The sequence below is a fragment of the Rhincodon typus genome, chromosome 37, assembly GCF_021869965.1.
Source record: "Rhincodon typus isolate 14 chromosome 37, sRhiTyp1.1, whole genome shotgun sequence".
In the NCBI taxonomy this organism is placed as follows: Eukaryota; Metazoa; Chordata; class Chondrichthyes; order Orectolobiformes; family Rhincodontidae; genus Rhincodon; species Rhincodon typus.
Window position 1 is genome coordinate 15,485,933 of NC_063368.1, and position 25,666 is coordinate 15,511,598.

At 43.5% G+C, this 25,666-nt stretch overlaps 2 protein-coding genes across 2 annotated transcripts; both read right to left on the minus strand.

The window, feature by feature from the left end:
* Nucleotides 1-296: 296 nt before the first annotated feature.
* Nucleotides 297-3,168, minus strand: LOC109913120 (lutropin subunit beta-like). Its single transcript, XM_020512596.2, has 2 exons — nucleotides 3,007-3,168; nucleotides 297-527 (listed from the first exon to the last, which is right to left on the minus strand). Exons 1-2 carry the CDS (start codon nucleotides 3,166-3,168, stop codon nucleotides 297-299), a joined length of 393 nt encoding a protein of 130 aa, XP_020368185.2.
* A 14,258-nt stretch (nucleotides 3,169-17,426) lies between these two features.
* Nucleotides 17,427-25,494, minus strand: LOC109913118. Its single transcript, XM_020512594.2, has 5 exons — nucleotides 25,121-25,494; nucleotides 22,137-22,337; nucleotides 20,911-21,072; nucleotides 19,454-19,581; nucleotides 17,427-17,909 (listed from the first exon to the last, which is right to left on the minus strand). The coding sequence occupies exons 1-5, from the start codon at nucleotides 25,217-25,219 to the stop codon at nucleotides 17,501-17,503; spliced, it is 999 nt and encodes a 332-aa protein (XP_020368183.1). The 5' UTR covers nucleotides 25,220-25,494; the 3' UTR covers nucleotides 17,427-17,500.
* Between the last annotated feature and the right edge of the window lie 172 nt (nucleotides 25,495-25,666).

Sequence of the window (25,666 nt, forward strand, 5' to 3'; positions counted from 1 at the left end):
TTCTAAAACAGCCGTCCTTGGCGTGTCAGTGGGAGTTCAATCTATAACACTACTTGAGTGAAACATTTTTTTAAGATTTGCAGGACTTTGAATGTCAAATGTGTAGCACTTTACTTTTAATTTCAGCTTAGTGCTCCTCTGAAGTGGGTGAGGACAGGAAGAAACAGGAACTTCTTTAGGATGTCGCAAGAAGCCAGCTCTGACACCCAGAAGGAAACCCCAAATGAGTAAAAATGCAGCAGAGGAAGGTACAACAGTGATAAGAAGAGAGGTGATGGGTGTTGAAGAGGCGTGGCTCACAACGACATTCTCCGGGCACTGCAGAAGTCTGGTTTAATGCTCTGCACTGTGCAGTCAGTGTAATCCATTTTACAGAGGTTACATTCACAGCTGACCGCCACAGGGTAGGTGTAGGTGGAATCGACGCCTAAGGGGCAACCTGGCAGCTTGATGGTCTCGTATTGAATCTCCTTGTAAGTGCACACATGCTGGTAAACTGACAGGAGAGGGCTCTTATACACTGATTCCTGCAAGCAGAAGAATACAATTCAATTACAGGTGTTTCAAATGTTTTCCCTAGGCGGAATTGGTGAGAAAGTTTCTTAATTTAAATCTCTTATTCCCAAACTTGATACAATCTTAGACTCTATCTACCAGCACTTCCTGTAATGTATACCAGTGGAAATATAAGCTTGATCATAAGACACATGAGCTGGCCTTCGAGAATGCTCTGCTATTCATTGAAATCATGGCTGCACTGATAACTTTCCTGCCTTTTCCCTATAACTCTTGATTCCCTTACTGAGTAAAATTCCATTTCGGCCTTGATTTATATTAATGGCACAGCTTCTACAGCCTTCTGTGGTAAAGAATTCCACAGATTAACTACCCTGTTAGAGAAGATATTCCTCCTCACCTCTGCCTTAAATGTGTGACGCCTTTTTATTCTGAGTATGCCCTCTGGTCCTGGACTCCACCCACTGCCACCCTATCCCTGTAATGCTGTGTTTTCCATGGCCAATCCACCTAACCTGCACAGCTTTGGGCTGTGGGACGAAACCGGAGCACCCAGAGGAAACTCATGCAGACACAGGGAGAATATGCAAATTCCACACAGACAGTCGCCCAAGAGTGGAATTGAACCTGGGTCCCTCATGTGAGGCAGCAGTGCTAACCACTACCTTGTATAGTTTCAACAACCCCCACCTTTTATACTGTATTCTCTCTGACATAAAGGCCAACGTTCTGTTTGCCTTCCATATTACCCCTTATTGTTCGGGTTTTTACATGTGGTGTGAATAAGCTTTAGCTAATGGTATTTCAGTTCAAATGTTACCTGCTACTGATGTTTGGAGCCCTAAAGTCAGTGAATTTTCACCATAGCCATATTTGAAATGAGCCTTCCTTTAGATTTCATGGAATTACTTCTCACACCAAGAGACTCATCATGTATGCATGTGGCAGCTCCTTATAGTCGAGTACACCCCATGTCCTGACTCTTCCCCATAACCCTGCAATTTCTCCCAGTCAAGTATTTAACCAATCCCATGTTGAATCTGCTCTGCCATCCTTTCATCATGCAGCGATCTGCATTCTCCTCTGTACAGGTTAGATAGGAGTTTCTTGAACTTTTTCCCAATGTGACTGTATTTTGAGGCTTAAAAATTATCACAACCCTCTCCAAAAACGTAGTGGGTGTGAGAAGACTGGAGAGCAGGCAAAAGACCTGAAAGAGATCAAGGGACAGAGCTCTGTGGTGGGTATTGCAGCCTGTGAACTTATGACCCCATATTTCAGCTCGCACCGCACTTTACAAATTCCTGGATTAGGGCTTCAGGTGTTGGACTCAACTTAAAGGCATTTACGGAGTTCTTTCTTAACTGCCGTAGTTCACCCTACTTTCCAAACCTGAGCTTCCAACTTTTGTGTGAGGTTCTGTTTTTGGCAGTGACCCTGTCCTGGGCGTGTCAACACATCATTTGACCTATGATCGGTGATTCTTGACCTGTTTCCATCTGATGCCCACCTCTTGGCCATTTCCAGCAAAAATCATTTGGATATCAGTCAAGAACAAATTAATCTTAGGCTTCTCTTCAATTAGCCAATAGTACAACTACCTCGGGTACCATCAAGTCCATTTAATGTATCCAGTTGACCCTGTCAAATTCAGTGTCAAGTCAGACAGAGATTTTCCCCAAGTGCCTTCATTTAGCTGGTGTGTCATCGGTCTCCATCCTGCTTTGTTTTTTGTTCACTCATTCACACCATGTCTGTGTCACAGGCTAGGCCAACGTATATTGCCCACCCCTAATTGCCCACAGAGCAGTTCATCATCAACCGCATTGATGTGGGTCTGGAGTCATGTAGGCCGGACAATGGAAAGGACAGCGGTTCCATATGGGTCTTTCTCAGCAATTGATAATAGTTTAATGGTCACCATTAAGCTCTTAATTTAAATTCCACCACCTGCCATTGGCAGGATTTGAACCCAGGTCCTAAGAACCCAGTTCTAATGAAGAGTTATCTAGGCTCAAAACATTAAAACTGTCAGATCCTCTGTGCTTTCCAGTGTTTTTTTTTGTTTTCCAATGAACATTACCTGGATCTCTGGATGAACAACCTGGTGATAACACCACGAGGCATCACCTCCACAAGCTCCTTGTTGACTCATCAACCAGTCTCAACGACCCCAGGGAGGTTTGGAGAAAGATTGTTTGCTGTTTCTGATCCTGAATTTAACTGGTAATCTTGTGCTGCTTCTGGAGATTTGAGCTAGGACAGGATCCCCAGTGATTCCTCCCAAGGTGAAACAGCCTTCTGCACTTAAATGATGTATATTAGGAACGACCACTTGCATGAAACTACTGGGAAGCCTCCCGACCAATGGGGATCAGTGGAACTGGCAGAATATGTGAAGATGGTGAATCTAATGATGGCAGGTCACCCTGTTCGGACACACACACACACACACTCCTCTCTTCTCCCCACCACTCGCCCTAATATTACCTTGGTTGGACAGTAACCACTGCATACAGTAGTAGTTAGGGCCACACAAATGGGGCATTCATCCTTCTCAGCAGAGATTGTCATGTTGGTCGGGTGACAGAGGTGTCTGCTTTGGACAAAGGCGAAGGACAGTGCAAGGAGGAATATCTGAGACCACCACATACTGTAAAAGAGAGACGTTATTCCACACTGAGAGTACATTTTCAGCCTGTAAGTTATACCATTTGATCAAGGTGGGGTAGGGGAGGTACTTTCCAGACGAGCTGACATGGAATCTTCTTCCTTACCATGGGGAAAGCAGTCTCCACGTCATTCCAGATGGGAATGGGAGGAGATTGTTCAGCCTCTTCTGCCATTCAGCAACAAAAGCACAGCAATCCATACCTATTACAATTGATTTGTCAGTGGCTTGTAGCTATCTTTATTCATCATGCAGCACAATGAAAGGAGGCCCCTCAGCCCATCCAGTCTGCACTGACCTAGCTACACTAATCCCACTTTCCCGCATTAGGTCCATAGCCTTGAATGTTACGACATTTTCAAGTGCCCTTCCACGTATTTTTCAAAGGTTGAGAGGTTTCAGGCAGTAGATTCCTGAACCCCATCACTCTCTGGGTGAAAACAAATTCCTTCAAATGCCCTCCACTGCTGTTCATGTTAAAATTGTAAGCCCTCATTAGTGACCTTTCAACTAAGAAGAACAGCTGCTTCCTATCCACCTTGTCCATGCCCCTCATAATCTTATACACCTCCATCAGGTCCTTTCTCAGTCTTCTTTGCTCTAAAGAAAATAACCCGGTTCATTTGGTCTCCGTTCATTGTTAAACTGTTCGATACTACAGTGTGGTGACCAAAACTATGCACAGTACTCCTAGCCTAACCAAAGTCCTGCTCCAATATAATCCCACCCCTGCTCTTATAATCTATGTCACTGCTGATAAAGTGTCCTATATGTTTTCTTAACCACCCTATCAATCTGTCCTGCCATCTTCAGAAATTTGGATAAGCAGTACAAGATCCCTCTGTAGCTCTGAGCTTCCTAGTGTCCTGCCATTCATTGTCTTGTAACTTCTTCCAAAGTGTATCACCTCAAACTTTTCAGAGTTAAATTCCATCTGACCAATCCACTGATAACTTCCTGTAGCTGTTGATCTTCTTCCCTTGGCACCCTGGCAATCTTAATGTCATTTGCAACCATGTTCTCATCTGTATCATTTTTATATTTATATATATCATGAATAATAAAGGGACCCAGCACTGATCCCTGTGACCAGGCTGGTCACACAAACAGCCTTCTACCACCACCCTCTGTCTCCTACCACAAAGCCAATTTTGGATCCATCTTACCAGATTACCCTGGATTCCACGTGCTTTTACTTTCTTAATCAGTCTCCAATGCAGGATCTTGTCAAATGCTTTCTGAAATCCATACAAACTACATCAACTGCACCAGCATCATGTACACGCCTGCTGATCACCTCAAAAAATTAAATCAAATTAGTTAATCATGACCTGAAAACAGTAAGGACTACAGATGCTGGAAGCCAGAGTCAATAGATGTGAAACAAGAAAAGCACAGCAGGTCAGACAGCATTCGAGGAGCAGGAGACTCAACACTTCAGGCCGAAACCCTTTGTCAGGGCTGGGGAAGGGGAAGGGGAGAGGAGCCCAGATGTAAATAAATAGAGGGAGGGGGTGGGGCTGGGGGAAGGGTAGGTGGGATGGTGATAGGTGGATGCAGGTAGGGGGTTATTGGGATTAGTCAGTGGGAAGATGGACAGGTTAGGTCAGGTCAGGAAGGCAAGGAGGAGGAGGGGGGAGCGCTGGATGTGGGATTAAGGCTGGCGGTGGAGGGATTTTGAAGCTGGTGAGGTCAATATTGAGACCATTGGGCTCTAAGCTCCCAAGGCGAAATATCAGGTGTTTTTCCTCCAGTTTATGTTTGGCCTCACTCTGATAGTGGAGGAGGCCAAGGATGGACATGTCACCAGGGAGTGGAAGGGAATTAAAGTGGATGGCAACCATAAGGTCAGGTTGGTTGATATGTGCAGCATGCAGATGCTCTGCGATCCAGTCCCCAAGTCTGTGTTTGGACTCCCTGATATAGAGGAGACCACATCAGGGGCAATGGATACAATAGATCAGGTTGGCTGAAGTGCAGGTGAATCTCTGCCAGATCTGGAAGGATTGTTTGGGACCTTGGACAGAGGAGAGAGGGGAGGTGTAAGGGCAGGCATGGCACCTCTTGCAGTTGCAGGGAAAGGTACCAGGTGTGGTAGAGAAATTGGTTGGGAGTGTAGAGCTGATGAGGAAGTCACGGAATGAACGCTCCCTGTGGAATGCGTACAGAGGTTGGGAAGGAAATATCTTTTTGGTCATGGGGTGTGATTATAGGTGGTGTAAATGTCGGAGGATGACGCGTTGGATTCAGAGGTTGGTGGGGTGGTATGTGAGGACTAAGGGGACTCTATCCTTATTGTTGCTGGGGGAAGGGGGTTTGAGGACACAAGTGTGGGAAATGGAGGAGATACAGTTAAGGGCATCCTTAATCATGACTTCCTTCTGATAAATCCATACTGATTAAACCTTGACCCTCCAAGTGGAGAGTAATTATCTCCATAGAATCATACAGCTCAGAAACAGACCCTTTGGTCCAACCAGTCCTCAGCGACCATAATCCCAAATGAAACTAGTCCCACCTGCCTGCGCTTGGCCCACATTCCTCCAAACATTTCCTATTCATGTACTTTTCTAAATGTCTTTTAAACGTCATAACTGCACCCGCATCAACTCATTCCACACATAAACAATCCTCTGTGTAAAAAAAAATTGCCCCTCATGTCTTTTTAAAATCTTCTCCTTTCACCTTAAAAGTATGCCCCGTAGTCTTGAAATCCCCCGCCCTTAGGAAAAGACACCTACCATTCACCTTATCTATATCCCTCATTATTTTCTAAACCTCTGTAAGATTACCCTTAACCTCCTACACTCCAGTGAAAAAAGCCCCAGCCTATCCAGCCTCTCCCTATCACTCAAACCCTCCATTCCCAGCAACATGTGGTAAATCGCTTCTGAGCCCTCTCCAGATTAATAATATCCTTCCTATAACAGGGGAACCAGAATTGGACACAGTACTCCAGAAGAGGCCTCACCAACATCTTGTACAACCTCAACATCATGTCCCAACTCCTCTAATCAAAGATCTGAGCAATGAAGGCAAGCGTGCTAAACGCCTTCTTAACCAACTTATATACATGTGACGCATATTTCAAAGAATAATGTACCTGACCACCTAGGTCTCTGTGTTCTATAAGATTGTCCAAGGCCCTATTTTAATTGTATAAGCTTTGTCTTTGTTTGTTTTACCAAAATGCAATACCTCGCATTTATTCAAATTAAACTCTATTTGCCACTCTTCAGCCTATTGATCCAATTGATCAAGATCTGTTTGAAGAAGGTAATCTAAGATTATAATGTCCACTGTACCACCAAGCTTGGTGTCATCAGCAAACTTACTAACCAGGCTTTCTATATTCTCAACTAAACCATTGATATAAATGATAAACAAAAGTGGACCCAGAATAGGCCTCCAGTCTGACAAACAACACTCCACCATCACTCTCTGTCTCATGCCGTCACACCAATTTTGTATCCAATTGGCAAGCTCACCCTGAATGCCATGCGATCGAACTTTACTAATTAGCCTATCATGTGAAACCTTGTCAAAGGCTTTTCTAAAGTCCAAGTAAATAATGTCCTCTGCTCTGCCCTTATCAATCTTCCTGGTTACTTCCTCAAAAATGCTTAATTAAGTTTGTGAGACACGATTTCCCATGCGCAAAACCATGCTGACTCTATATCTTTCAGAATCACTTCCAATAATGTACCCACCACTGAAGTCAGACTCTCAGGTCTATCGTTCCCAGGCTTCTCCTTACGTCCCTTCTTAAACAAAGGCACAACATTAGCCACTCTCCAATCATTCGGCACCTCACCCGTAGTTATAGATGATACAAATATTTCTGCAATTTCCTCCCTAACTTCCCACAAAATCCTGCGATATATAGTAGATCAGATCCCAGAGATTTATCCAGCTTTATATTTTCTAAGACCTCCAGCACTTCCTCTTCTGTCATGTGAACGGTTTTCAAAACATCAATGTTTATTTCCCTTGAGTTCTCTAGACTTTATTTCCTTCTCCACAGAAAAAACTGATGCAAAATATTCATTTAATATCTCTCCCATCTCCTGAGGTTCAACACAGAGATGACCTCATTGATCTTTAAGGGGCCCTACCTTCTCTGTAGTTGCTGTCTTGCTCTTAATGTACTTGTAAATTCTCTTTGGATTATCTGTAATCTTATTTGCCAATCCTCCCTTTGCTTTCCTGATCTCCCTCTTAAGAGTGCTCCTAGACTCTTTATACTGTTCAAGAGATTCATTTGAACCCAGTTGTTTATATCTAATATATGATTCTTTTTATTCTTGACTAGATCCTCAGTATCTTTATTCATCTATTGTTCTCTAATCCCTCCAGCATTACCTTTCACTCTAAGAGGAACATAATGACTTGGAACTCGTTATCACATTTTTGAAAGCCTCCCATTTATCTGCGAACAATGTACTCCAATCAATTTTTGAATGTTCTTGTCTCGTACCATTAAAATTTGCCTTACTCCAATTAAAAACTTTAATTTTTATGGCAGGTTTATCCTTTTCCATAACTATTTTAAAACAAATAAAATTATGATCACTAGACCAAAAGTGTTCCCCATTATCACTTCAGTCACTAGCTCTGCCTTATTACCCAAGAGAAGGTCAAGTTTTGCTCCTTCTCTAGTAGGAGCATCCCCATATCAATAAACTTCTTGAACACATTTAACAAATTCTTCACCATCCAAACCTTTAACACTATAAACCTTTAACAGTCAATGTTTGGAAAATTAAAATCACCTCCTATTACAAGCTTATTATTCTTACATACATCTGAGGTCTCTCGACATATTTGTTCCTCAATTTCTCTCTGACTATTGGGGGTCTATAGTACAATCCCATCAAGGTGATCATTCCCTCTTTATTTCTAATTTCAACCTATATATTTTCACTGGACGATTTTTCAGAAATATCTTCTCTAGTTACACCAGTAATGTTACTGTAATAGCTATGACATCCCAAACCTCACCCGTAAGACCCCTTGTATTGAAATAAATGCAATTTAAATCTTCAAAGTTACTTCGTTATCTGATTGCTCCTGTCTATCTTTTCTAATGAACTTATTCTTTTCAGATTCGATACCATTCTCATCTACCTTTCAAATGACTCTGTTACTTAGGATCCCGCTACCCCTTCTCCCTAGTAGTTTACAGACTCCCTTAATAGAATTAGCAAGTTTTCAGAATTTTCTTCAGGAGTTTCCCACCAACTGATGAGACTCACAGGTCTATAATTCTCTTGTTTATCCACACCACTCATTTTGTAAGGTGAAACTACATTAGCTCTCCTCCAGTCCTTTGGCACCTCTCCTGTGGTCAGACAGGAATTAAAATTTTGGGTTAGAACCCTTGTCTCCTGCAGCAGTCTGGGATACAAGTCATCTGCACCTGGGGATTTGTCCACTTTTAAGCCACCAATACCCCTCCTCACTCCCCACTCTGACTCTCCCTCACTATTTAAAACTTTGGCAAATGATGGAAACCAGATAATATATGTTACTAAAAGCAAAATACTGCAAATGCTAAAAATCTGGAACAAAAACAGGAATTGCTGGAGAAACTCAGCAGGTCCTGGCAGCATCTGCAGACCAAGTTGTTCTTCTATGTGCGATCTCTGGGTTCTTATAAAACTGAAAACCCAAAATGCTGGAAATCACAGCAGGTCAGGCAGTATCAGAGCTGAAGGGTCATCTAACCTCAATATTAGCTTGCTCCCTCTTCATGGATGCCTCCTGACCTGCTGTGATCTCCACCACTTTTTGTTTCCAGAACAAATTCCAGCATCTGCAGTAATTTCGTCCTGTCTTATAATTAAAACTTGGCTTCGGCTACTTTTCCTGTTTTCACTTGAAAATGAAAATCAGCCTGCTTCCTCCCATTCCCTCCACCATCCAAACATTCCCTGCTGCAGGGATACAAACTGAGTCTTGACCATCAACATGCTGCAGTCCAACAATGGATCATGATTCTTACCTGGATTCTTACCTGCTCTGGAAGAAGTTGCACAATGCTTTTGTTCTCGTCTTTTTATACAAACATTTTTCCGTGATGACCATCTCCCTAGGATTAGCCCCCAAGGTTACCAGACAGGCTTGACCTGATATTTGCAATGAATCAGACACGTTGACCTTTTCTTTCCTCTCTTGATCACAGTGTTCCATTGCAGGCTTTGAAGGTGCATATCCAAATTGTGGTTACTTGCATTGATATAGCACCTGTATGTCCCCTGAAGGCAATTTGCAAGGGTTGTGCTTTGCCAACTTTGTTCATCAAGCATTGTAAGTGAAATGGAGATGGCTGATCCAAAGAATTGCATTTTAAGGGCTGTCTTAAAGGAGAAAAGAGAGTTTTGGGCACAAGAGTACAAGCTATAAAGAGAGGCTGGATAAGCTCAGGCCGTTGACTTTGGAGCAGAGAAACCTGAAGGGGGACCTGATGGAGGTGTGTCACATTATGAGAGGCATGGACAGAGTGAATAGAAAGCAGCTGTTCCCCTTTGTTGAAGGGTCAATAACATAATTTAAAAGTGAAAGGCTGGAGGTTTAGAGGAGATTAGAGGAAAATTGTTTTCACTCAGTAGATGTTGGTAGACAGGAATCTGCAGCCTGGGAGGGTAATAGAGATGGGAAACCTCAAACTTTTAAAAAGTACTTGGATATCTACTTGAAGTGCCATAACATTCAAGGCTATGGGCCTAGTGCAGGAAATTGGGACTAGTGTAGGCAGTGGTGTATTTTTTTGCTGGTACAGACCCAATGGACTGAAGGTCCTCTTCTGTACTGTATGATTCTATGATAAGAAATAGAAACAGGTTTAGACTATTTGGTCCAACAAGCTCCCCATTCTCTTTCATCATGGCTGTTCCTAGCCTTTGACTCCACAATCTTACCTGCTCCCAAATCTGTTGAATCATGGATCAAAATAATCTGTCTTTCCCAGTCTTAAGTATAGGCCATGCTAAATTGCCTATAGTGCCCAGGGATGTGCAGGTTAGGTGGATTGGCCATGGGCAATGTTCTAGGATTGAGAATTCCAAAGATTCACAACTCTTCAGTGATTTCCATTCATTTCAGACCCAAATGGTCCTGTGGGGTCTCTGTAATTGAAGAGTGTGCAGGCAAGAGACAAATTGAAAAATGGGGACTGTCTGTGCTCTGCACTGGAACTCTGAGATCTCAGAGGCATGTATAGCTGAAATAAGCTACAGTATTAGGGAGATGCAAAGAGGGATTTGAAATCATGCATTAGACTTTCTTAAATGGAGTTGTGGCCAGACTGTCAAATAGTGGGGAGTGTGAACAATTGTTTCTTTACATGATTAGGCCATTTTCAGAGTCTGGTCTGCTACGGTCTCTGACCTTGAGTATTTCACATTAAAGACTGATTATGCCGGAGTTGTAGAGGCTTAAGTACAGTTGAAACAGTTCAGTTTTTAAGACATTTTTTTCAAAACAATGGTTCTGAGTAATTAATGAGATTGCAATAAATAATAATGGTGTAATTGGCAGAACTGTAATATAATAATAGGTTAGTGATGGGGCAAATGCATCAGCTCAGGGGAGCTTTACTCTGTATCTAACCCTGTGCTGTTCCTGTCCTGCAAGTGTTTGATGGAGACAGTGTAGAAGGAGTTTCTCTCTGTATCTAACCCCGTGCTGTCCCTGTCCTGTGAGTGTTTGATGGGGACAGTGTAGAAGGAGTTTCTCTCTGTATCTAACCCCGTGCTGTCCCTGTCCTGTGAGTGTTTGATGGGGACAGTGTAGAAGGAGCTTCACTCTGTATCTAATCCTGTGCTCTCCCCATCCTGCGAGTGTTTGGGGACAGTGTGGAGGAAGCTTTATTCTGCATTTAGCCCTATGCTGTACCTGTCCTGGAAGTTTTTGATGGGGATTGTGTGAAGGGAGTTTTATTCTCACTCTGTGCTAGTCCTGTTCTGTGAGTGTTTCAAGGGGCAGTGAAGAGGGAACTTTACCCGGAATTTAATCCGTGTAAAAACAGCAGACAGCACTCTCAGGTCAAGCAGCATCATAGGAGCAGGAAGGCTGACGTTTCGGGCCTAGACCCTTCATCGGAAATGGGGGAGGGGAAGGGGGTTCTGAAATAAATAGGGAGAGAGGGGGAGGCGGATAGAAGATGGATAGAGGAGAAGATAGGTGGAGAGGAAACAGACAGATCGAAGAGGTGGGGATAGAACCAGTAAAGGTGAGTGTAGGTGGGGAGTTAGGGAGGGGATAGATCAGTCCAGGGAGGACGGACAGGTCAAGGGGGCGGGATGAGGTTAGTAGGTAGGAGATGGGGGTGTGGCTTGAGGGTGGGAGGAGGGGATAGGTGGGAGGAAGAACAGGTTAGGGAGGCGGGGACGAGCTGGGCTGGTTTTGGGATGCGGTAGGGGGAGGGGAGATTTTGAAGCTACATGGAACAATCCCTCTTCCGTACCTACACTGGCCCTAAACCCCACCTCTTCCTCCGTTACATTGATAACTGTATCGGCGCCACCTCATGCTCCCACGAGGAGCTCGAACAGTTCATCCACTTCACCAACACCTTCCACCCCAAACTTAAGTTCACCTGGACCATCTCTAACACCTCTCTCACCTTCCTGGACCTCTCTGTCTCCATCTCGGGCAACCACCTAGAAACCGATATCCATTTCAAGCCCACCGACTCCCACAGCTACCTAGAATACACCTCCTCCCACCCACCTTCCTGCAAAAATGCCATCCCCTATTCCCAATTCCTTCGCCTCCGCCGCATCTGCTCCCAGGATGAGGCATTCCACTCCCGTACATCTCAGATGTCCTCGTTTTTCAAGGACTGCAACTTCCCCCCCTCAGTGGTTGAGAACGCCTTCCACCGTGTCTCTCACATTTCCCGCAACTCATCCCTCACACCCCGTCCCTGCAATAAGAACCAAAAAAGAATCCCCCTCGTCCTCACGTACCACCCCACCAACCTCCAGATCCAACGCATCATCCTCCGACACTTCCGCCATCTGCAATCTGACCCCACCACCAAAGACATTTTTCCATCCCCACCCTTATCTGCTTTCTGGAGGGACCACTCTCTCCGTGACTCCCTTGTCCGCTCCACACTTCCCTCCAGCCCCACCACACCCGGCACTTTTCCCTGCAACCGCAGGAAGTGCTACACCTGCCCCCATACCTCCTCCCTCACCCCCATCCCAGGCCCCAAGAAGACTTTCCACATCAAGCAGATGTTCACCTGCACATCTGCCAATGTGGTATACTGCATCCGCTGTACCCGTTGTGGCTTCCTCTACATCGTGGAAACCAAGCGGAGGCTCGGGGACCGCTTTGCAGAACACCTACGCTTGGTTCGCAATAAACAACTGCACCTCCCAGTCGCGAACCATTTCAACTCCCCCTCCCACTCCTCAGACGACATGTCCTTCCTGGGCCTCCAGCAGTGCCACAACGATGCCACCCGAAGGTTGCAGGAACAGCAACACATATTCCGCTTGGGAACCCTGCAGCCCAATGGTATCAATGTGGATTTCACAAGCTTCAAAATCTCCCCTCTCGCTACCACATCCTAAAACCAGCCCAGCTCATCCCCGCCTCCCTAATCTGTTCTTCCTCCCACCTATCCCCTCCTCCCACCTCAAGCCACACCCCCATCTCCTACCTACTAACCTCATCCCGCCCCCTTGACCTGTCTGTCCTCCCTGGACTGACCTATCCCCTCCCTAACTCCCCACCTACACTCACCTTTACTGGCTCCATCCCCACCTCTTCGATCTGTCTGTCTCCTCTCCACCTATCCTCTCCTCTATCCATCTTCTATCCGCCTCCCCCTCTCTCCCTATTTATTTCAGAACCCCCTTCCCCTCCCCCATTTCTGAAGAAGGGTCTAGGCCCGAAACGTCAGCCTTCCTGCCCCTATGATGCTGCTTGGCCTGCTGTGTTCATCCAGCTCTGCACCTTATTGTCTGTGATTCTCCAGCATCTGCAGTTCCGACTATTACTCACTCTCAGGTCAGATTTGTTAAGGAAGTCAGATTTTCTTCTAATAAAGAGCACTAATGAACCAGGTGGGTTTTACAAAATAAGTACAGATACAAACAATGGATGATAATCGTTCTTGGAATCATATTGCATTCTCTACAGGAACTTTGTATAATACACACTCAAGTCCCTTCCTGCACATGTCTGCATGTGGTGGTACTGCAGGTTTCTAGCTACAAAACTCCACTGGTCACATGATCAGTTAAGGGTTAACTAGAGTCCAAATTATTGCTGAAGTTAAATTTCAATAATAAAGACAAGCAGCTAAAATGTTCAGTCTCTAACTTTAATCTAGCACCATTATTGCAATTAAACTGTCTAGTTTTGCTAATCTATGAGATGCCCTATTTCCTGCAAGGCTAGACAATTAAAGTGACTCGTTCAGTGATAGATTTACTGAAAAGCTGCCTGGATCAGGAGAATTTCCACACCCAATGATTTCTTTTGTAGCATCCTTGAGACTGTCTATTAATAACTTTGATCTCTCCTGTGTAAGGAAAGGAATCCAAAGTGAAAACTGCTGTTCGTGTTTAAGGTGCAAACTCAACCCACTCATGTTGAGAAATCAAATTTATAGACCAGGTATTCAAATATCAACTGCTTTAGTCCACAGCTCAATCCAGGAAATCTCAGAGAAAGTGAGATTGAGGGGTATGGCGTATATCAGACAATATTGTGGTACAGGCGAGATACAGGGTAAAGCTCCCTCTACACTGCCCATCAAATACTCCTTGGATAGGGACAGCATGGGGTTAAATACAGAGTAAAGCTCCCTCTACACTGTCCCCCTCTAACATTCCCGGGAGAGAGATAGCACCGGGTTAGATGCAGAGTAAAGCTCCTTCCACGCTGTCCCCATCAAACTCTTCCACGAGAGGCATAGCATGGGGTTAGATGCAGAGTAAAGCTCCGTCTACACTCTCCCTCATTAAATACTCTCAGGACGGGGACAGCACAGGGTTAGATACATATGTAGAATGGTGTAAGACAGAGTACATTACCCTTTACATTTCAATTTGGAAACGTAGTGTTGAGAGTATTACCATGGATTCAGAGAGCTCAGACCAGGATTTACAATCTCGTAGGGTTTCCATTGAGGTAGTAAACGATACAATGACCTTTCCTGAGTCATAATTTGCAGCCATGTTTTATAATAGTGTGGGGCTTGCTGCTTTTTATCACCATATTGAAACAGACCCCTGGTCAGTGAGCAAAACATAATTGTGCTTTGATTTGTTACCAGTGAGAGACAGCAATCATTGGCTGCAATAAATAAGGTTTTTTGTGAAGTACTTTCTTTTTAAAATTGATTATCTGTCTGGTTTTTTGGCAGGAGGAAAAGGATGACAGTTTTTGTGATTGAAGATTTTGTCCATTGATGCACCACAGGACTTGGTGCTGGGTCCCATGATGTTTGTTGTGGACATTAATGACCTAGACATGAATATAGGAGGTTTGACCAGTAAGTTCCTAGATGACATGAAAATGGATGGTGTGGTAAATAGCAAGGAAGAAACCTTCAGACGACAGGACAATATAGACAAGCTGGTCAGAACCATGGCAAAAAGAGTTTAATCCTGAAAATTATAAGGTGATGCATTTTGGGAGGACTAACAAGGCAAGGGAATACATTTTCCACTTTTTAGTATGAAAGACTATAATGTTTAACTTTCTAACTTTGTTTTCCTTACTTTTTTTCTTTGTACCTAAGAACCTTAGTAGCGAAGATGGCACCATAAGTGGCAACTTGTAAACTTTCACTCTACTTGTGAGTACATGTGACAATAAACCTAATTCAATTCAATTGGGATTGGATGGTAAGATCCTAGGATATACAAAGGATCAGAGGGAGCTTGATGTGCATGTCCACAGATCCTTGAAGGCAGTAGGACAGGGAGATGTGGTGATTAAGAAGGCATATGGGATATTTACCTTTATTAGTCAAAGCACTGCCTGCAAGAGCAGGGAGTTATGATGGAGCTGTATATAACATTTCCACAACTGGAGTACTGTGTGCAGATCTGTTTGCCACACCAAAGGAAGGCTGGATAGACGTTTACAAAATCATGAGGTGTATAAATAAAGTGAATGGCAGATGTCTTTTCCCTAGGGAGGGGGATTTCAAGAATTTTAAGGTGATAAGAGAAAGATTTAAAAAAGACGAGGGGCAAATTTTTTACATGGACATCATAGTTTGTGTGTGGAATGAACTTCCAAAGGAAATGGTGGATGCGGATACAGTTACAACATTTAAAAGACATTTGGATAAGTACACGAATAGGAAAGGTTTGGATGGATATGGGCCAAGTGCAGGCAGGTGGGACTAGTTTAGTTTGGGAACATGGTCGGTGTGGACTGGTTGGACCAAAAGGTCTGTTTCTGTGCTGTATGACTCGATGACTTTATGACTGGTGTGAATACAGTTGTGTAAAACTGTATTAGAGAGGGGTTGAATAAACTTCATTAATGGCTGTCCCTGTTCCCTACATCTAACAGTGGAAATCAAGAGGTGAAATGAGTCCAGGTAAACATAAGAGTGTCCATGATTGCTGCTTACATCATTTCTGCAAAATAAATGGAACTTACAGCCCAAGAAGTACGAAGCCATTGCCAAAGGATTTGTTGCTACTCTGTAATCAACTTATCTGTCCCAGTCAGTATTTCTCTTTCAAGCAGTAGCCCTAAAATAGATTGTATTTTCTTTTTCCATTCTTTGTTGGTATTTGGGCTTTGCTGGCAAGGCCAGCATTTTTATTATCTGGCGTGGGATTCTCTGGAGAAGGTGGCAGCGAGCTGCTGCCTTCTTGAACTGCAACCCCCTGGACTGTCGAGGGGTTATTCCAGAATTTTGACACAGACATTTGAAGCAAGGGCAATATAATTAGAAATCAAGATGGTGTATGGAGTGGGGACTTGCAGGCACCGGTGTTCCCATGCCACTCCCAGATGGTAGAGGTCACAGGTTTGAAAGGTGCCTTCAAAAGAGCCTCGGTGATTTGCTGCAGTGGGGTCTTGCAGATGGCATAATGGCTGCCACTGTGCACGGGTGGATTAAGGAGAGAATGTTTAAGGCCATTATCACCATTCTATTCGCAGGAACTAACTGTGCACAAATTGGCTTTGATACTTTTCTCCATCATAGCAGAGCCAACACTGCCTGCACATTCAGAACACACAAAGAGCAGCAGAAGACAGGATTGATAACTACATGCAGCCTGGCTACCTAATTCCAAAGGTAAAATAAATAAATCACACTGTAAACATCTCATCTTCTCAGTTTAATGAATCATTTCTGATCTGTTTTCTGTCCTCCCAATGCAGTGCTGTTGATCAATAATTTGTGGGCACACTGCTGTGGAGGTACAGTCATTAAGTATAAGGGTCGAGGCTGATAGATATTGATGGATATAGAGACTGTGCATGAATATGGCTTTGAGACAAATGATCAACCATGATCTAGTCAAATGGTGGATAACTGGCGATGGGCCAAATGGCTTACTCCTCCTGCTCTATTCCCTGTGTTGCCATGTTCCTACTGAAAGTTTGATCACTTAAAATGAAAACCCACAGAAATGTATTTGAAAAAGTAATGTTTATAAATATTTCAGTTATTTATGTCTCAATCTTCATGTATTGCTATGTGGCAGTATAACTAAAATGGCTGGCACAGAATGACTTATATGGAAGGGGTTTCTGAGGAAACTGACAAGAATCTATCACACGAGAGGGATACCATTAGGAATTGTCAACTCTGATTCAGGAAGGGAAGGGAATTGGTTGCAACTGAATAAAGTTCTTCAACATTATGAAGGGGTTTGATCAATGAGGAAAAACTATTTTCATTAGCAAGAGGATCAGTAATCAGAAAAGACCGGATTCATGGAGAAAAATTTCTTGTTGGTTGAGGTTCGGTAAATGAGAAATTATCCACGCAGCAAGTGCTTGTGATCTGTAACATGCTGCCTGCTTGAGAGGGCAGTGAGGCAGAGTCAATAGTAATTTTCAAAAAGGAATTGAATAAATAATTTTAAAAGGGTTTTTGTTAAGAAAAGGGGAAAAGCAGGAGAGTGGAACTAATTGGATAGCTCTTTCAGAGAGCTAGTACAGGGATGGGAGGCTGAATGGCCACCTTCTGTGATATATGATTCTATGTTTCAGATGCAGGTTTCCAAAATAATCTCCATTGCAAAATCTGAACTAATCACTCAGGGCTGAATTTTCTTTTTTTTTTGGAAGAGGAGGCACTACATTTTCCTTTTACATGATCACGGGCCGCTCATTCCCGTACGACATATATTCCGTCTTGTACATGTGAGGAACAGACAGGATCTCTGGGGTTGAGCCCTCCCGGGTCACCACCCAGGGGGCCTGCAGTTGGTAATAGAGGTCCTGTTTGCGCTTGACATCATTGGGCTGCTGGTACACATCCTGATATTGTGTCTTGAGTCCCCGATTTGGGACGGGCGGCAGACGCCTGGGGAGTGGAGGAATTCTGGTGGCTGATCGGAACACACTGGGGTCAATCATCGGGCCAGGACCACGGATGATCCTCTGGGCGTCTTTGGGCAGAGGATTCTCCTTCAGGCCGTGGCCCCAGGTCTTCGGATAGTCTTCCATCTCCCAGTACGTTGCTACGTCTTTCTTTGGAAAGCCTTCCAACTCCTCCCTGGAAAGGAAGAGGGTGGGTGGTGGAAGAAAACAGAAACATTGTTCAAGTCCCAAAGGTCAGGGAACTAGGAGAGAACTTGGGAGACAATCTGCAAAACCTTCAAATCTGGAATAAGCATTTAAGGACAAACTTGACGGAATCAGTTGGGAGACATTAATAAAAAAGCAGTTGCAACTGTAAGTTTGTACAGCACCTTTAACATAGTGAAATGCCTCATGAGTGTTAAAAAAGAAAATTTGACACCAAACCACAGAAAGAGATTTATGCTTTAAGGGCATCTTCAAGGAGAGATTTAGGGAATTCTTGAGATCATGGCCAATCTGGAAATCCTCATCTCCACTTTCCTGCCTTTCCCCCATAACCCTCGATTCCCTTACTGATTAGAAATTTGTCTATCTGAATCTTAAATATTCTTAACAACCCAACCTTGACAGCTTGTGTGGTAAAGCATTCCACAGATTCACAACCTTCAGAGAGAAGTAATTCCTCTTGAGCTCTGTCTTAAATGGGTGATCCCTTACTCTGAGATTATACCCTCTGGTCCTAGATTCTCCCACAAGGAAAAACAGTCTCTTAGCATCTACCCTGTCAAGCCATGCAAGAATCTTGTATGCTTCAATGAATCTTGTATGCTTCTTCCGAACTCCAATAACAGGCCTAACCTATTCAACCTCTTGGGAAAATCCACCATACCCAGTATCAGCCTAGTGAACCCTCTCTGAATTACCTCCAATACCAGTATATCTTTCCTTCGTTAAAGGGACCCAAATTATTCATAGTAATCCAGCTGTGATTTGATAGTACCTTGGCTAGTTTTAGTAAGACATCCGACCCCATTTTAAATCCTATTCCGTTTGAAATATAAGAGCCAACAATTCATTTGCCTTTCCTATTACCTGCTGAATTTGGATGCTGGCTTTTTATGATTCATGGACTAGAACCCCCAAATCTCTTTGTGCTGCAGCTTTCTCCATTTAAATAATTTTCAGCTCCTCTATTCTTCCTGCCGAAGTGCACAACCTTACACTTCCCTATATTATATTCCACCTGCCGAGTTTCAAATACTCCATGGTGACGTGACCGTTCCTCCTGCCTCACTGACCAATCCCCACCACTGCCTACCTACACTCACCTATCGCCATCCCACCTACCTTCCCCAGCACCCCCCACTATTTATTTCAGAGCTCCCTTGCCCCTCCCTCATTTCTGAAGAAGGGTCCTAACCCGAAACATCAGCTTTCCTGCTCCTCTGATGCTGCCTGGCCTGCTGTGTTCTTTCAAATACTCCATCATTCCTTCAGTTCTCTATGTTCTAGCGATCTCTCAGTAAACCTGTCTAGCACTGTCTCCTCCATTCTTGGATCAATCATTTGCCTCAGGGTCAGGTTTAGTTCCTAATACTCCTGTGCAGTGCCTTGGAGTGTTAGACGCACGAGTTAAATACAAGCATTTGTTGTTGAAACATGATGGGGGCAAGATCAGATCTCCATGTGGAAATATGAAATTTGACAAGTTGAAAATGTCGCAAGGGATAAACATACTTCTTAAAGGCCCTGAAATCCTTGTTAGTCGTGGTTAAATAAATGTCGTTGAGACGCAGAACATCTTTGTCTCGTACATAATACTCCTTACTGGTCAGGGCTGGATTCTCTGTACTGGCGATGATATTCTGTGAAACCAAGAAGTATTAGAGGTCATTGCGATTCTCGGCTACAGCCACTCAGAGCTCCCCAATACTGTGACAGTATGCGTGAGATAAATCTTGTAACATGCATAGGCAGCCATGAAGCATGCAAAGTCTAACTCAACCCAAGCCTAATCCCAAAGTCAGGACAGCAAGCTTAGGGAGCACTGCAAGAGAAGGGGCTCAGAAGAGTGAGCTGGGAAGGTGCTTTTAGGTCCAACATGTTTGAAGAAATTCCTTTGCAACACAGTAGCTTGATGGAGACACTGTAGTACGTATGCCTGGGTGACACCTGGGTCCATGTCAATGTCTGTGCAATGTTCTGGATGTGTATTTCTGAGTTTGCTTGTGTACGTATGTGCTCATTTTCATTGAGGGTGTGTGTCTGTGTGTGTGTGTATCCCCTGCATAAGGACTTGTGTCTCCATTTGCAGGGATGTCTGTCTTTATACCTTTGGTATGTCTGGGTGTCTTTATATATCTGTGCATCTACAATTCTCTTTGTTTACTTTTTCATGGGATTGTGGGCATTACTGGCAAGGGCAGCATTTATTGTCCATCGCTAATTGGTCTTGAACTGAGTGGCTTGCTAAGCCAATTCATAGGGGCAATTAAGAAATCTGGAGTCATTAGTTGTCATGGTCATCATTACTGAGATTGGTTTTCAATTCCAGATTTATTAATTGAATTTAAATGAGCAGATTTGAATCCATGTCCTCAGAGCATCGATTTGAGCCTGTGGATTACTAGTCCAGGGACTTTAGCACTATGTAGTTAAGGGAGGCAATGGCCTAGTGGTATTATTACTGAACTTTTAATCTAGAGACCCAGATAATGTTCTGGAGACCTAGGTTCAAATCCTGCCATGGCAGATGGTGGGATCTGAATTCAATTTTTTAAAAAAATCTGAATTAAGAGTCTAATGATTACCATGAATCCACTGTCAATTGTCTGGAAAATTCTCTTCTGGTTCACAAATGTCCTTTAGGGAAGGAAACTGCCATCCTTACCTGGTCTGGTCTCCACGTGACTCTAGACCCACAGCAACATGGTTGACTCTTAACTGCTCTCTGGACAATTAGGAATGGGCAATAAATGCTGGCCTAGCCAGTGATGCCCACATCCCATGAATGAACGAAAAAAAGTCCTCTGTTTGTGTGTGTGTATATATATAAAATATATGTATGTGTTGCTCATGTTACCGCCTGCTTGTTGTCCCTTTTGTATCACAGATCATGGTCAACTTATGAGATTATATTGATGCTATTAGCCATTTATCATTGCCCAAGGTCTAATGTGCTTTGTGGTCCTTACTTTAGATGGTCCATTTGTGTGATGGTTGGCCAGATTGAATGGCTGAGGCCCAGCCTTAAATGCAGTCTCCAGGGTTTGCGGGAGCCTCCCAGTGTATTTGTCCTTCATCTCACTCGTTTGGTTAGCCATATTCAGAGGAGTCCTCCAGTCTCGCCTGCTCAGCTGCAAGGTAGAGAAGGTACAAATATCTCTTTTTCCATTGGAGATTCATTTACTGGGATGAAAGTTTCAACTTTCTAACTGCTTGTGAGGGCTAACATGAAATGAATCTGCTTGAGTCAATTCTAGTAAATCCATGGACTGGAACTGCAGATGGTGATATATGTCTGAGGTTGAGTTTGAGGCATGACAGAGAATCTGACTGTTTCTAACTCCATGCTGTCCCTGAATGGGAATGTTTGATGGGAACAGTGTGGAGGTAGCTTTATTCTGTATCAAACCCTGCGCTGTCGCTGTCCTCAAGAATGTTTGATGGGACAGTGCTGTATCTAGCCCAACTGTCCCTGTTCCGGGGGTGTTGGGTGGGGACCATGTAGAGGCAGCTTTACTTTCAATTTAAAAGTGTACAAAGAGCTTTACTTTCATTTCAAAGGAGTTGAGGTTGCTTTACTCTGTACCTAACCCTGTGCTATCCCTGTCTGGGAGTGTATGATGGGGATGGTATTGAGTGAACTTTACTCTCAGTTTGAAAAGAGCAGAGGGACTTTTATTTTGTATTTAACCCCATGGTGTCCCTGTCCTGTGAGTATTTGATCGGTTCAGTGTAGATTGGGTTTTACTATGTACCTAACACCATGCTGTCTCTGTCCTGGGAGTATTGGATGGGACTGCAGCAGGAGCTTTACTGCCTTGGGGGTGTTTGATGGCAACACTGTAAAGGAAGATTTACATTATACATAACAGTATTTCGTATCTGCCCATGGACATGTTGATGGAATAATATAGAGGAAACTGTAATGTGTCTAACCTGCCCTTGCAGTGTTTAATGGGACAGTGTAGATAGAATTTTACCCTATGTCTACTCTATGGAACAGTATAATGGCACTTTTACCCCATTGTCTAGCCTACATTGCATTGAGGTGTACTGTATAAAATAAAACAAGAAATGCTCTATTGTGAAGCGCCATCATTAATCATCACCCTGATAAACACATGGAAATGTCAGTAAACACCAAGTAAAACGGTGTTACAAGAAACAACTGAAAATCTTACTTTGCTAGCCTCACCTTTTCTGACAAATCCGTAATGTAATGAACATTCCAGTGATTGGGAACTTTTATGTGGCGTGGATGGCCAAGTACTCCTCCAATGGTCTTGAGATTATGAGTTGAGCCAGTGGTGGTTTCAAAGTTATTAAAAACTTCATCATAGGGATGGAGAGTGTCTCTTTCCCTCAGTTTCAGAGGGACTGGATCTTTCAGAAATGACTGGAAAAAAGCAAAGCAATAATAACGTATGAAGATTGTCTTTCTATCTTTCCGGGGATGAACTGGATCTCTGACAAGATCCCCACTGGAACATGACTGTTATCCTTAATATCTTTGTCAAAAGTCTCACAACACCAGGTTTAGTCCAACAGATTTATTTAAAATCAGCAACATCTGTCAACAGATAAATACAAATAGTGAGAGTGGAGCTGAATAACAAGGGAACCAACGAACTCATGCTATTCCAGCCATTCGGTTTGTCTCTAGCACCATCTTATTTTTGATTATTTGTGATTATCTCTCTGCCTTAATTAATCAGTTCATAGGTCAACCCTTCACTTTTTATTCAGCTGTTGACACTTTACTCACACTGTTTTGACACTTTTGATCACCTGCAAAGATTTGTTATTCAGCCTGTCAACACTCCACTCACACTATTTGCACTCATCTTGCCATTATCTTTCCCCCTGTATATTCTGTTCCTGTATGCCTCCCTCCACTTCGCTTGAAAAAGGAGCAGTGCTCCGAAAGCTTGTGATTTTAAATAAACCAATTGGTCTATAACCTTGTGTCATGAGATTTCTGACTTTGTCCACCCCAGTCCAACACTGGCATCTCCACATCATTAATATCATTGAGTTAGAAATGTAGAAAATCAGTTTGGGTGTCCACTAATGACTGTCTAGGTACTTGGCACGAGGGGGGTTGGGTTCTGCTCTGATGTCCTGCAAGTTGATTGTTTGCTAAATGGCGACGGTTCAGATGAAACTTATAGAAGCATAGAAAATGCACAGCACAGAAAAACGTCACTTGGCTCATCATTGTCTGTGTCAACTAAATAAACTAGCCAACAGTTCGAATCCCACTTTCCAATCCCTGGTTCATAGCCTTACAGGTTAAAACATTTGAACTGCAGTTCCAAGCTCCTTTTAAACCCTTGGAATTTCATCATAACGCATCGAGCACAGAAGGCCATTTTTGCCTTTTCTGGCTCTTTGACAGATCTAAACAATTAGTCCCTCTTCCCCCATCACTGTTTGTCCATAGCCCTGCCATGTTTTCTAGTCCAGTTCAAACATATATCCAACTCACCTTTGAAAGTTACTATTTTGTCTGCATCCACCTCCCTTTCTGGCAATACATTTAAGATTGTAGCCTGCGGAGATTGAGAAAAATTTTCCATCTCCATCTGTTCTTTTGCCAATTGTTTGTGGTTCAAATAAACGGCTCGCTATCATGGTGTGAGGCCAATTAAGGAACGGACATAAATGCTGGCCTTCCTGGCCAGTGATGCCCACATCCAAGAATAGTAGAATTTGAACTTATCCTCAGGGGAGTTTGTGTGTTCTCTGCTTATTTGCTCAGATCAATATCCACAGCTCAACTATAGTCTAAAAGATAGAGATCTTTAATTTTAAAGATCGATGGGCAAACTATCTTTGCTTATTCTATCACAGTTTGTGGGTGTCATTGGCTGGGCCTGCATTTGTTGCCCATGAATTCACCAAAGATCCTCAGACAGCACCTTCCAAACCCACGACTACTTCCATCTAGAAGGATAAGGGCATCAGACATATGGGAACATCACCACCTCCAAGTTCCCCTCCAAGTTACTTAACGTCCTGACTTGGAAATATATCACCGTTCCTTCACTGTCTCTGGGTCAAAATTCTGGAAATCCCTCCCTAACAGCATTGCGGGTCAACCCACAGCAGGAGGATTGCAGCGATTCAAGCAGGCAGCTCACTACCACCTTCTCAAGGACAACTAGGGATGGGCAAAAAAAGCTGGCCAGCCAGCGACGCCCACATCCCACAAAATGAATAGATTAACTGAATGGCTTGCCAAGATATTTCAAGGGCAGTTACGTCACTAGGGAAGACCAGATCTCAATCGACAGATTTTCTTCTCTCAAAGGCATTGGTGAAGCAGATGTGCTTTTATGACTTATGGTCATCATTTCATTCCAGATTTATTGAATTTAAATTACATCAGTGTGATTCAAATTCACACCCAGGGCATTAGGCTGCAGCTCTTGATTGCTAGTCTGGTAAACATTGCCACTACAACACTGTCTCTCCAGTAATTTGCACAGAGTTCACCAGAATGAACAGTTTTCTAGGACCTCAAGGCCATGCATCATGTGTTGACTCTGAATGTAACAGTCTTTTCTACACCATGATACCTGGCGGTCAAATCCAATCTAACATAAGACATAGACATTATGCAGCAGCAGTTATTGGAATAGTGAGCAGCCATGTGAATTGTGGTTTATTTTCCTGAGTTTAGACAGACAGAAGTCACAAATTGGTTTACCATCTCCAAAATCAAGATGGTTATGATTCAGATGCTGGGATTAAGTGTGTAATTAAGGGTTGGGAGTTAAAATGGGGCGAGTTGAGATTAGAAGCCCAACTAATCCAAGATAGGTGGTTTTCTGAGCCAGGAGATCAGCCTCTGGTTTCAGCTAATGTTTGGAGTTTAGCCTAGCATTAGAAATACCACTTAAGAAACCACAGCTGGAATCAACATTCATACTGTGTTCATGTGACAGCAAAAATATGGTCAGAGACAAGCAGTGGACTTTGAGCAGAAATCTTAGCACGTGAATTTATTTTCCCTTAGAAAACGGTTAAATGGCTTGGCAATCTATATAGCTCCTTATATTATGCCCAGTCTCAAAATAATTGAGTAATCAACAGGCAAGCCAAGTCCTTTCCTCTTTTACATACATGTTGCAGAGCTTTTATTAATGAGTGTAGCTGGGAGTTTGAGCCACTTACTTTGAAGTCAGAGGGTGGGAAGTATCTGGCCGGGGTGTAATGCAGCCCGACGCCTGAGCTTGTTAAATGCAGATCGTGTCTTCTCTCGGTTGTGGCCATGGCTCTTCTAATACATTCCCGAAACAAGAACCTTTCCTCCTCCTCATTCGCTCAAGCCCGGTCGGCAACTCTATGGTGTTTTGTCGCGTTTCCCTGGAAACGACGCAATTCCGACGTTGGATACAAAATACGCGCCAGTCAGAACCGAACACTTTGCAACGAAGAGACCAGGCGGCCGGAAGCTGTTAGCGTTCAGCGGCATCTTTCATGTTCAACCATCCCCCCATATTAGCCCCTTGCGGGTTCAAAGATCCAGTGCTTTAAAAAAGTAAGGCACTACCTTTGCTTCGGAGCTTAATGGTTAAGGACGCCGCTCTGGCTCATAAAAACGTAGGCGGATACTCTCTGTCCCACCCCCGTGGCACAAGCAGAGCCAGTCTGAGTAAAATCTGGATTTAAATCCTGGATGAGTATAAACATTAATTATATAGACAGAACTGGGCGCTG

Excerpts from the sequence above, each read along its gene's own strand:
- LOC109913120 (XM_020512596.2), bottom strand. The coding sequence starts at position 3,168 with ATGTGGTGGTCTCAGATATTCCTCCTTGCACTGTCCTTCGCCTTTGTC. Across the intron at positions 528-3,006 it reads GTGGTTACTGTCCAACCAAG|GAATCAGTGTATAAGAGCCC; the intron begins GTAATATTAGGG and ends TTCTGCTTGCAG.
- LOC109913118 (XM_020512594.2), bottom strand. The coding sequence starts at position 25,219 with ATGGCCACAACCGAGAGAAGACACGATCTGCATTTAACAAGCTCAGGC. Across the intron at positions 19,582-20,910 it reads ACACAAATGGACCATCTAAA|AATATCATCGCCAGTACAGA; the intron begins GTAAGGACCACA and ends TTGGTTTCACAG. Across the intron at positions 17,910-19,453 it reads GATTTCAGGGCCTTTAAGAA|GGAGGAGTTGGAAGGCTTTC; the intron begins GTATGTTTATCC and ends CTTCCTTTCCAG.